Source organism: Gorilla gorilla, chromosome 8, assembly GCF_029281585.2.
Source record: "Gorilla gorilla gorilla isolate KB3781 chromosome 8, NHGRI_mGorGor1-v2.1_pri, whole genome shotgun sequence".
Lineage (NCBI taxonomy): Eukaryota > Metazoa > Chordata > Mammalia > Primates > Hominidae > Gorilla > Gorilla gorilla.
The window spans coordinates 94730942-94744460 of NC_073232.2; the positions used below are offsets into that span (position 1 = coordinate 94730942).

Consider the following 13519-nt stretch of genomic DNA (forward strand, 5'->3'; position numbering starts at 1 on the left):
ATTGTTTATTATATTGTCATTAAAAAGTTATAATGATGATGTTTTCTTTGAATTCAGTAAAGTCATTGTGAAGGTTAAGCATGTGCATTTTAAATTAATTTGGAGATTCTTTAAGCTATGGAAATGGAAAGCCTCAGTACATGTTAAGCCTGATATCTGAGCTTTCCCACCCCAGACTTTTGCAGAGCCATTGACTTGGGTCTCTGATCCTCTGTAATGTGCTGATAGATGATAACATGATGGAGAAATCAGTTGGTAGAATGGGGCGGTAACCACTAGAGACAGCAGTTGTCAGATGGAAATTAATTGATTGTAATTGCTTTGCCATTGTATTGCACTTGAAGTCTGTAGCTTGTTAAAACCACTGATTATAAAATAAGCATCTCACTTTTTATGCTGTAGATTATGTTAATGAAAGCTGTTCTTAGAAGCATGATCAGTGAATATCAATAAATGGATAATAAGAAATTAAAGGAAAAGTTAACTAACTGATCATGAGTTAATATACTTCAGCAGCCAGAGTAGCAGTCAACTGGTGCACCGTTTCATATTGAATTTTTTGCTCAGAGCTCTTGAATTTTAAATATTTCCCATAGAGAGATTGATTCTGTGTGACTGTTTATCACGTACTATCTTGAATAACAGATCTTTTCTGTAGAGAATCTCCTGCAAGACAGAAAATGTGTGTGTTTTGCAGAGCCTTTATTTTGTGCCAAAGTATTAACAAGCAGATATTTTGAAATGGAAAACATAAGTTCCCACTGCAACACCAATAGTGGTTTATTTCAGTGCTCGTGGAATATGAGTAACATATGTGTGAGGGTCTGTGTGAATCTGAAGGCCTTGCTGTTGCAATCTTTATCAATATTATAAAAAGTATACTAAAATGATAACATAAATGTTAAATTATATTTCACTTTTTGCTGTACAAAATGCATTAACTTTTGTAAAATTATAATGAGGTTTTTAATTATAGCTTTCATTTATAGCATTTAATTGTTGATGTTAGAGAGATCAGAGATTTTGGAGATATTTTTTGGACACCAATTCTCATTAAGCCTCCATGCAGGCCCTCAAGGACCTTACAGAAGAAAGGAAGAGATAAAACAAAGAAAGGATTACTTGCAGTGTTGAATGCAGTGATGAAAGTGATAAGAGGCACTGGGAGGCACAAGATGAGATCATCTAAGTTCTGAGGATTTCTGGGTGTCTTCAACAAAGAATGAAGGTCTGGGAAGAAGGAGCAGTGTGACAGTTCTTGGTACTTTGGGGAAATAGAATGATAGTTGAAAATTAAGTTGCATAAAGTTTTAGAGTGCAAGAAGAGACCAGACAGATAAACATATGGATGGCCCATGCCCTGGTTTGCCCTACTGTGGATTTTAAAGTTATTCCCACAGGAGAGCCCATGAGGATTTTTAGATGTGGGAGAGACAGGGGTGAGTTTCCTTTTAAACTGATCACTCACCATCAGTTGTGACGATAATCAGGGAAGAAGCTCATTGTGACCTTCATTTACTGTCTTAGTCCATTTTCTATTGCTTTAACTGAATTCCCGAAGCTAGGTAATTTATAAAGAAAATACATTTATTTCTTGCAGTTTTGGAAGCCTGGAAGTCTAAGGTCAAGGGGCGGCATCTGCTGAGGGCATTCTTGCTGGCAAGGACTCTGCAAGCCCTGAGGCAGTGCAGGGCATCACATGGATAGGGAGTAAGAGCATGTCAACTCAGTCCTTCTTTCTCTTCTTGAACAGCCAACAGTTCCATCATGGGGTTCTCACCCTGATGACCTTATCCATTCCTAATTACCTCCCAAAGGCCCCATCTTCAAATATCATCAACATATGAATTTGAGGATTAATTTTCCAACACATGGAATTTGGGAGACACATTAAAACAAGAGCGGTTAATAAGCTGGTATAATATCCCATGCTTGAATATTATTATTAATCTAAATCTCTATAAAGGAAATTAAAAACTTAAGCACTGAATAATTTTTTCTTCTTTGACTTTTTAAGTATATTTTTTGTTGAATGTTGTGGTGGAATTGGAGCTAATAGTTGCTTAAAGCTCTGTAATTAGAACAATGTCTACATGTGGTAATAGAGTATCTTATAGATAGCACTTATTTATTGTTAGTCTCATATTTGGGATGCAGATATTGATGTATAACTTAATTTGAAAATGTAAGTAATTATGATTTTAAGAATGCATGTTTAAGATATGCTAAAAAATGACAATAATTGGTCCTGTTAAATATTTACCAGAAACATCCTTCATATTTGAGAATCTGTTTCAGAATTTAGAACATTTGCATTTTAATTACATAATAAAAGGAGAAAGTGAAAGAATAATTGGCTTAGCTATTAGCCAATTATAGCTGTAACTGAAAAAAAATCCCCCAAACTGACATTGGATTCCACAGAACAGTCACAATATACATTGATCAGATGTTTAATTATATTTGGCAGCAATAAAGGGAAGGGAATGTTGTTTCAATCCTTCATACAACATGTTTGTTAAAACTGAAATTAATGAGGGTGGATTTGGGGTGTTTGACTTAGGATCATTCAGCTTTTAGTGTTTACTTGTCCTCAAATGGGGCTTCTCCAGAGTAACTCCAATAGATAAAATTTAGTGGAGAAATAAGACAATTGAATATAGTGGTTACAGCCAGCTGCATTTGGTCTGTACCACGGAGGGTTGGAGCTGTCTGTCTAGAGTCCCAGAGGTCAGAGCCCATGAGAAGGCCTCCATACAGAGATCCAGAGCCAGTGACAGGAGTTGTTGGTGTCAGAATGTACTGCTGACAGCGTTTCCCCCTGTGCTTTCCCTGACAGATACGACGACATATTCCACAGAGCGATCCGAGCACTTCAAACCCTGCCGAGACAAGGACCTTGCATACTGTCTCAATGATGGCGAGTGCTTTGTGATCGAAACCCTGACCGGATCCCATAAACACTGTCGGTAAGCCACTGAGGCCACTGATGGAAAGGGCAGGCCCGTTGCAAGGCCTGGGGGTGGAGGGTGCTGGCAGCATCTGGTATGTGTCATATCCGGGATACACACAGTCCCACCGTTTGAATAGCAGAATTGCGAGTCTTAATTTGGAAAGGGCACGGCTGCTGCCTCTTTAACAGTGGAAGAAGACAAAATGGAAACAAAGAAGTTACGGTTTAAGTTTTACCTGACCAAGCAAACAAAGATTTACTTTTAGATCTGCAAAGTTAATGGAAATAATTATTTACACACTTGAGAAGCGTATGTTTATGATGTGGAGCTTAGGCATATATCCTAGTACTCAGAAATAATCTGTTCTTTAGAACCTACAGACTGTGGCAGGAGAAGCAAACTGCTCATCTAAGATCTAGAATCTCAGTGTTTATTGTGAACCAACCCCAGAGACTTTAACTGTGTCCAGAGAGAACTGCATTTTATTTTGTTTCTGCCCTCCTTTATTAATTTCAGTACTTTTTCTTAACACCTCTGATGAAACACTCTCCAGCAAGAAGTTGTAAATGAAATAGTAGTCCTGTTATAGTCTAGGTAGAGAACTACTTGGGGAAAACTCCCAGTAGAGATCAGGAAGGTGTTTAATTGGTTTTTAGAGACATAAGGTTATGTAACTGCTAAAAATAAAAACGAGGGGGATAAAGAGTGCACTTATGGACACTGCAGCTTTAAGACTCAATAGAAGAATCAAATTAACATCTGAAAAATATTTCTTATCAAGCTTTCATTTCCAGTATTACCCTGGTAATTTGTTTTTCTTTGCAATTGTGTATGCATCAGTGATCATATATATCCACACCCCTTTTCTTCTCTTTATTTACTCTTCTCGTATGACACAGTTATTAAATTAATTATTCTGAATAGTGAGGCATGGAAAATTATGACTTTTTTCTATTACTATTATAAAACTCTATTCCCATGTTGTTTCACTAAGATGGTGTAGAGAAATGTATTGTATAGTTATGAACTTAGAACATGCCATGCCAGCAGAAGCTGCCTGGATCCAAGAGCCAGGTTTAGTCCACAGGGAAGATGTATTGCCACACTGAGCAATGGCACAGGTTTGGAAGAACAGATACGTGATATAGTAGGAGGGCTCTGTAAAAGTTACCATATGTCCTGTGTCAGGACAAATAGAACTGTGACCTTTCCTCACCCCTGACATGTGGTGTTCATATATGACTTTGGCAGTGCCGCTGCATTCACCCTAGTTGCAAAATTTGCACCCTATTCCTATGCTCTGCAAACCTGGGTTGGGGAAGAAGGGGAGTGGGGATTGTTTCTCTCCACACTCCTCCTCTCTCATATTTATTGTGACTGTGCATGTATGGATAAAAAGCACACAAGTGACATTAAGACCTTAAGGGAAAATCCAGGAATGAGCTACTCCTTCAAAGCGTGATGTGCATGCAAGCTCTTCTAGATCCTCAACCATGTTACAGTGGCCAATCTAATGGGATAATCATTTGGAAGTGGCCAATGCAATCAATTATGTTTGAATTCGTACTCAATTGAAGAAGGGATGAATCAGAAGCATTAGCTAAAGTAGTGGCTTTCTTTGATGGTGTTTTACCAAGAGGAGGAATCAGATCAGGTCCCACCACAGTATGCAGGCTGAGATGATTCATCTTTTCCAAAAACTGGAACTATCAGGAGAACAAAGTAATTCTTCTTTTTCTGCATATGGCTATGCTGTATTCTTCATTACTTCATGAGTGTATGAATTTGCTAGGACTGCTGTTACAAGGTGCTACAGCCTGGGTGGCTTCACTATGGAAATTTACTTTCTCACAGTCCCGGAGGTCAGAATTCCAAGATCAAGGTGTCAGCAGAGTTGATTCCTTTTGACGCCTCCCTCCTTGGCTTATAGATGGTCAAGGAGATGTACCTTATTATGTTTCCTCTGTAGGTGTTTGTGTTCAGAGTTGAATCCTTTTGACGCCTCCCTCCTTGGCTTATAGATGGTCAAGGAGATGTACCTTATTATGTTTCCTCTGTAGGTGTTTGTGTTCAGAGTTGATTCCTTTTGAGGCCTCTCTTGGCCTGTGGATGGTCAAGGGGATGTATCTTCTCATCATGTTTCCTCTGTAGGTGTGTGTGTTCCAAATTTCCTCTAAGGACATCAGCCATATTAGATTAGATCACATCCTCATGACCTTATTTTAACTTCATTACTTCTGTAAAGACCTTTCTCCAAATATGATCACATTCTGAGGAACTGGAGTTTACTTCATGTAGGGATTTTATATTTTTGTAGATAAATTCAGTCCATAACAATGAGTCTCATGTCCATAAAAGAAAAATCCTTTGCTTTTATGAGATGCATGTACATCTCTAATTTTTGTAACACACATGAGCAGATATATACCTATAGTTTAAGTGAAATGATGTACATATTTAATAATTTTGGCCTTCTGTCTTCATATTTCTTGCATATTTCAGTACAGACAGCCTGTTATTTAACATAGACTCACAACATAGCTAATCATGACAAAAGACTAGCCTAAGACAAAATTGGAACTCGAGTAGGTTAATAGATGCCTATAAATCTCCTACTGGTGTGTATGAATAAATCACACATCACATGTGCCTGCTATTCATCTCTCAAGCTTTGCTGTGAATAAAAGGCTTACATTTGTTCCTGCATCAGCCACTTCTAAAAATTCCAATGTAGTTATTAATAAAGTGCCATTTTGTACAGCACTCTATTTAAGTAGTATGTTTCAGTCATACTCCTATTCGACAAATGTTTACTGAGCACCTCCTATCACTAAGATACTGTTGAATAAATACATACAGAAATGAATTTAAAAATTAAATGGCACAGCGCTTTGTAATGTGTTTGGAGTAAGAAAAATACTTCATCGTTAGGAAATTTTAAAAAGCAAAATACTTCAGTGACTGACATGCTACCAGGGGTATGTTTACGACATAGTAGTTACTGGATTTTGTTTCAAGTTAAATAAGACGCCATTTAATAGATCTGAGCAGCAATATAAAGGCTTGTGCATGACCCTGACTTATTCAATCGTTTATTTTTTTGTGTCTCAAAAGATTAGACATCTAAATCTGAAAGAAATTAAAATTATATTTCCTAGATAAAAAAAAATTGTAATCCTATAATAAACTGCATCAAATATTTTTCTGTGTTCTGAAAATAGACCATGCTCTGACACATTTCTGTTTTCTTCTCACGGAACGATAAGAACACAATTACCAAACTATTCGTGATAGAAATTCTGAAAGTACATGGAAAAAAAAAAAAAAAGGACAATAATAATCCCAGAAAAGGGAGGAGTTGAAAGTGGGGGACATGTTTGTTTCTTCATAATTTTCTTATTCCAGTTCTTCAAGAAACACTTGTGGTACCAGTACTTAGAATTTATAAAGCAATTTAATTAAAAAAAAAAAAACTTGACAGAAGGATTTTTAAAGAACAAGAAATAGAGAAAATAGATTTTCCTAAATTCAAAATATAATGTGTGTATATATGTGTGTGTGTGTGTGTGTGTGTGTGTGTGTGTATTTTATTTTTCTGAGAGGGACCCTTGCTCTGTCACTCAGGTTGGAGCACAGTGGTGTGATCTTGGCTCACTGCAGCCTCAATCTCCTGAGCTCAGGCCATTCTCCCTACACAGCCTTCTGAGTAGCTGGGACTACAGGTGCTCACCACCATGCCCAGATAATTTCTGTGTTTCTTTGTTTTTTTTTTTTTTCTTTTTCGTAGAGATGGGGCCTCACTAGGTTGCCCAGGCTGGTCTCCAATTCCTGGCCTTATGTGATCCTCCTGCCTCGGCTTCCTAAAATGTTGGGATTACAGGTGTGAGTTACTATGCCCAGCCTGAAAATATAAAGCCACAGATCATCCACAGGCTAATTAGTGAAAACAGATTGTGGCATATTGTGGGACTTAGTATAGAACAAGGCTTGATTCATAAACCAGAGGAAAATGAGAGACTGATTGTTCAATAAATGATTGACTATCAGGTAAATAGAATCAGAAGTGTATGTTGACCCCTCTTTCTATACCAAAAGTATACTAATGATTTCAAAAGTTAATGTAATAAACAAATAAAGCCTAAGGAAATAATAAGTAAAATTACATATTTATTTATGTTCAGCAATTGTAAGGACCTTGTGAGCAAATAAAAACAATGGAAGGCAAAAATTAACAACTTTGACACAGCATTTTTTCATCTGAATATCATAAATCAGAAACAAAATTAAAAGACAAACTGTGAGGAAACTGAATAACAAATATGGCAAAGAATTAAAACCCTGAAGAAGTCATGTAGATCAAAGGGTAACATTAAAATAAAATCTCAGTAGGGAAATTGACAAAGGGGAGGAACATAATCTATCTAAAAAGAAATACAGATAACCAGCAAACAAATATACTCAGCCTCACAGAGAAATGCAAATTAGGTATTTTTTTCCTATCCTTTATTTAAAGATTTTTAAAAGTGACTACTGTACCCAGTTTGGTAAGGGGGCTGTGAAAACACGTGTCCACAAATACTACTTGAGGGAGTGCACTTTGTTAAATATTTTTTTGTAGGTAATATTTTAGTATGTTTTAAAAGCCTTATAGTGTTTTTTGTTTGTTTGTTTGGTTGGTTTTTTTTTGAGACGGAGTCTCGCTCTGTCACCCAGGCTGGAGTGCGGTGGCGTGATCTAGGCTCACTGCAAACTCTGCTTCCCAGGTACACGCCATTCTCCTGCCTCAGCCTCCCTGGTAGCTGGGACTACAGGCACCCGCCACCACACCTGGCTGATTTTTTGTAGTTTTTTAGTAGAGACGGGGTTTCACTGTGTTAGCCAGGATGGTCTCAATCTCCCGACCTCGTGATCCACCCACCTCAGCCTCCCAAAGTGCTGGGATTACAGGCGTGAGCCACCACACCTGGCCCATAGACATGCTTGTGAATATTTATTTGTAGGGATGCTCACCACATTTTTATCTGTAATAGCAAAAATTTTTAACAAGTATGAAATTATGAATTTAAATGTCTATATAAATTAGAATATATTTGTACTTTGAATGAATTTTCACAGTGTTTTGAGGATATCCAATGGTCACTATGTCATGTTAGGTATAAAAATGTAATATGAAATTGCAAACTTGAACATATAGTAGAATCCTAATTCTGAAAAAAAAACTAAAAAGGTTGATAGTTTACAACTATTTGCTTCTTTCAACTTGGCAAATTTTCTAACATCTCTATATTACACATATATTTCATTTATGTAACACCCGGTTAAGAGAGTTGACTCCTGCCTCTAGTCTTTCCATTAAGAAATATAGATAGTGTCCTTGTCTCTGTAAAATCAAGGTCATTATAATTCACTATTATTGAGCTGATAAGAGAACTTTCAATTAAGTGCTTCCAGATTAAGCACTACCAAGTCTATTTGAATGTGTCTGCTCCTTCTTTTATTAATAATTCATTGATACTTTTTATAATAATTCTTTTTCATGTTGAAATCATGTTTTGAAAACATTAAAAACATTGGATTTAATAAAAGGCAGATACACCCCATAGAAATGAAGCTGGATGAAGAAGGAAAATAAGTCAGCAGAAACACTTTGAATCAAAATATTCTGAATAAAATCAGAATATTCTATGATCTTTTCATTTTTATGCCATTTCTAGAAATTTTAAAAATGTTGGCAATGGTGCTATGTATAATATATTGCACTAGAGTGAAAAGAGGTAGCCATTGTAATTGAAAACATTGCTACACATTTGAATGGACCAAATGTGTTTTAAGGCCAAATTCAAGTAAAAAGGATGTGTCTCTTCTGAACTGAAGCTCATTAAATGTTTCACCGGCCTTCCTGCAAAAATGGATTTTCAAAACTTTGGAAAGGATAGCATTTAAGCTGAATTTGACCCGTATTGACCATTTTGGAAATCAACCAAGCAATTCGCTTGAAGATACTTGAAGCACTTGAAATATGGAATTGCTGGAAAAAGAATAAGACAGCCCAATAGCAACCATTGCCCAGGGTGATACTTCGGTAACAGGACTGATGGCTTGTATAACAATCTGACCTGCTGATAGGAGTTGGGGAGTGGGGACAGCCATTGGGAAGGGCAAAGGGAACCCTAAGAGTAGTTTTTTCTCCCTATTATGACTGGCTGTCTCTGAGTAGGTTTTGAAATAAAAGCTTCCATTTTTAAGAGAATTGATTGGTCATTGTGTAACGACAAGTCTACGATATAACAGGACCATCCCAGTTAGTGCTTTGCTCTGTCACTTTGGAGGTCCATTAGCTCTTCCATTCAGTGAGGGTCCTCTATATCAAATGGTTCTCCAGTAAGTACTCTGAGAGCAGCAGCTAATGATTCCCTGTGGTTGAAGCAAGTCAGAATGAAAATGGAGTTTTGGCACACATCCCTGAATTCCATCGACAGGAGGGAATGAAGGCTAAAATATCTATAAATCCAGGCCAGGCTGCAGAGTCGCTGCAGATTCCCTGCAGAATGGTGTTAATAACAAGGTGAAGAACCTTAGAAGAATTTGCAAGTTCATCAAAGAAATGTTCATGGGAATGATTGCCATAGCCCAGACATAATTTAAGTAATTTGCAATAGCCATATTGATAACAGGTGGTCTACCTATTGCTTTTGACAAGAGGAAATGAAGAAAGTTATAATTATTATTCCTCTCTGTGGACATAGCTTGTCATGATAGTCTTAGAAACTCGGAAAGCAAGCAAACCAACAACACAATGAATGTTATTTTGTAATTCCATGACACTTAAGCAGTGGTTTACCTCTTCTAATTCGACCTCTTTGTATTAAAATTATTTGGCAGTTAGTACATTGCTTTGGATATGGATATTTAAGTATCATGCAAAAAAACAAAAAAGCACATTCAACCAACACATCATTTAGTTATTAGCCAAAGATTACTTTATTTTAATGTTTTCTTCTGTGATTGGAATTTAGTTATTAGCCAAAGATTACCTTATTTTAATGTTTTCTTCTGTGATTAGTGGCTCTATCTGAAGCAGGAAATGGTGTTTTTTAAGGAGGTCATTATGACTTGGGTTTGCTTTTGTATCCAAGAATTGACACAAATTTGTTTATTTAAAATACCTTCCCTGTGTGAGTTGGGGTAAGACATACAAGAGGCAAATGTGAGTGTTCAAAGCTGAGAGACCTGAGTTCAAAGTTCTACTCATCTTTCTACTAACTCTGATTTTTTGCAAGCCATTTAATCAGAACCTTCAATATTTAATTTTTTTAAGATAGTCTAATAGTTGCCCCAAAAGGCCAATGAAAGAATTGAAAGCAACATATAGAAAACTATGACTGTGAAATAGATACTATGTGTATATATGATAGCTCTTTCCTCTCTCCTTTATGCTCATATTGAAGCCAAGGAAAAGCATATTTCAAGAATCCCGTGAGAGAAATTGTACCGGTATCATCTGCCTTATTTAATTAACAGGAGACTTCGGTTTAAAAGTGGGGAGGGGCATGCCAGAGAATTCCTGTCTACTGTATATTCTCAGGACTCAGAATTCCTATCGCTAATTTTAATACTTTGACAAATTAGCAATTTTCTATTATTTGTTACATTCTGCAAGCATTTCTTGATTTTTCCCACATTTCTTTTCTTAATGACTCTTCATAGGTTTAAAGGAAATATTATTTTTCCTTTCCTACTTAATCAATGTAACGGGCCATAATTGTGTCAATAACATGAAATTGTTGTGGATTTTGCAATTTTGTGACAAAATACAATAGCCTGTTGACTTTTTTATTTATTTTTTTTTTTGCAGAAAAGAAAAATAGACTTCCATGTGAAAACGTACACACTGAAAATTATAGATTTTACTTGTGGAAAATATATGATTCAAGAAAAATGAAGTGATTTACTTTTTTCTTAATTCTTTCCCAAAATAGTTTTCTGAAAGTTTAGCTATCTGTATACTTCAGTGTTTAAAATAGGTAGGCACTAAAATTCTTAATGGCATAAAATAAAAATAATCTGCTTTACGAAAGCCTACAGAAAATAATTTAAAAGGAACATTTTTAAATGCAGGATATGTTAGCAGTGAATATGGAACCCAAGATAAGCAAGGCATGTTCGACTCTACCTAGACAGTGTCAGATCTCTAGCAGTTAGTACATTGCTTTGGATATGTAGCTTTTAGCTGCTCTCCTTTGTAAGTTTTAAGACCAGGCTTGTTTATGTATAACTATTCAATGTCATACACACATGGAGACATGCACACACTCTTTTTGTTTGCTCCCGTGATGATTTATTTACCAGCTGTAAAATGGGGATGATGATAACTGTCCTTCCTGGCAGTCATTGGACCATAATATATGTGAATGTCAATTGGAAGTTGTAAAATGCCATATAAATGCAAGATATTGTAGCTATGCAAAGCCTAAAATTACCTAATTGATTTTAGTCTGTCCCTTATCCCTTATAATGAGAGTGCTAGCAACTAAGACACCTTGAAAATTACTGGAGTGTTTTTATAGCCAATAGACTCCAGAATTTATATAGCACTTAGAACTTTATCAAACTTTCTTTGTACTAGTCTGATTATTTAAAGAAGATCTCACTGTATAATGATGTCTTTAAAATATTTAATTTTAAAAAGATAAAACTCTTTTTAAAAGATAAATATTTTTTAAAGATAAATAAGAATATTTTTATTTCCTTGCAGACTCTTTAAAAAGTGTTATCTTTTTGTCTTCTGTTTTTCCTAATAATTCTTATTTGGTCTGGCTGGTTGGATTCAATGCTCCACTGCTACTAGCAGACAAATTATACATATTCTTGACCGAACGTTGGTGGCTTACGCTTGTAATCCCAGAATTTAGGAGGCTGAGGTGGGCAGATCACATGACATCAGGAGTTCGAGACCAGCCTGGCCAACGTGGCAAAACCCAGTCTCCACTAAAAATATAAAATATTAGCCGGGTGTGGTGATACATGCCTGTAATCTCAGCTACTTGGGAAACTGAGGCACGAGAATCACTTGAACCTAGAAGGTGGAACTTTCAAGGTTGCAGTAAGCCGAGATCATACCACTGCACTCCAGCCTAGGTGACAGAGTGAGACTCCATCTCTAAATAAATAAATAAATAAGTAAATAAATAAATAAATAAAACATATTCTCTGTGATTCAGTTTTCTTATCTGTGAAGTGGGAAAAACAATATTACTACTTCCCAGGATTATTTGAGGCTTGATATAGGTAAAGTTGAGATGCCTGGTATTGAGTAAACACAGGGAATTTGGGGTAAGTGCAGTATAATATAGTAAGTTACAGGTATTGTTACTTTATCTGCACAGCTTTGTTGACAGGTCAATGTACTTGTGTCAGAACTTCTTGATAGGTACTCAGAGTCTCCCAGCACAGTGAGTCTTGTGCAGAGAGTTCAATTTAGATCCACTAATGGGAATAAAAGAAAACAGGCACAGATACATTATTTAAAAACACAATAAATAATACCAGATCGTGCACAAGAACACATTTTAGAATCAAGGATCATTGTAATTATTCAAGTAGTAAACTTAAAAGACAGGCAGAAATAGGAGGCCACCTTTTGTTAGGGGAATGCTCCCTTTTGACAGTTCCTGAAGAAAAAACATGGGAAAAACACTCCTTACCACCTACAGTTTAGGCCATTCCTGCTGTTGACCCTTCAGATGTGTCCCCGAACTGCCTCACCAAGCACCTGCTTCCTGCCTGAGAGGTTCTCTATCTTGTGAGGGATGGGACAGTCTGGAAGCTTCTCCCATGCAGACAGAGCAGAGAGAGAATTATGCAATATTTTGTATCCCAGATAAAATTATATAGTTTAAGTGGATTATGGATTATTTCACCAAATTTATTTTAAAAATTAAGAACATATCCATAAATATTACTTTAGCCAGAGATGATCTATCAGTACAAATGTGAACAGTAACCTTGGTACCACAGGCCCCGCCGTGCAAGCTTCTTGGGTAAATATTTCAATAAAACCTTCTCAAAACAGGATAAAGATGGCTCAGCTGTTCTGTGGACTCTGCCGAGGCAGTGAGGGAATTCGCCGTGTCCTTCTGTGGTCTGCCCATCTCTGGGGCTACTGAAGGGATTCTTCCTCCAACCTAAGATTCACAGCATCAGGCAGCACTTCTGGGTTCCTGAGCATGCTATTTCTTTCCAATTCACTTTTGTCTGATCATCATTTACAAACATAAAAGATGGCTTAAGGGCCAAATCACAATTTTTATGCGTAAACCAAAATGTCAGTGTGTGTGTACCAGACTAGGGAGGCTGACACCAGGTTCTACATGCTTCGCCTCCCCACTAAACTCTCTCCTTTATTGTCCCAGTGGTTCAGGAATTCAAACTGCTTGAAAATAGGACATTTAAACTCTGGCTTTATGTACTCTACTTATTTTTAGAGATAGGTTCTTGCTCTATTGCTCAGGTTGGAGTGCACTGGTACAGTCATGGCTCACTGCAGCCTTGACCTCCTGGGCTCA

General features: G+C 36.7%; 1 protein-coding gene across 8 annotated transcripts in view; it reads left to right on the forward strand.

Annotated features, from left to right (window-relative positions):
• Positions 1-13519, forward strand: part of NRG3 (neuregulin 3) — a 1121069-nt gene that overhangs the window by 486088 nt on the left and 621462 nt on the right. For all 8 annotated transcript variants that reach the window (XM_055353266.2, XM_031015502.3, XM_004049688.4 and 5 more), the window contains exon 2: positions 2840-2969. In XM_055353266.2, the coding sequence (XP_055209241.1) occupies positions 2840-2969 (130 nt within the window). The remainder of the gene's footprint in view (positions 1-2839; positions 2970-13519) is intronic.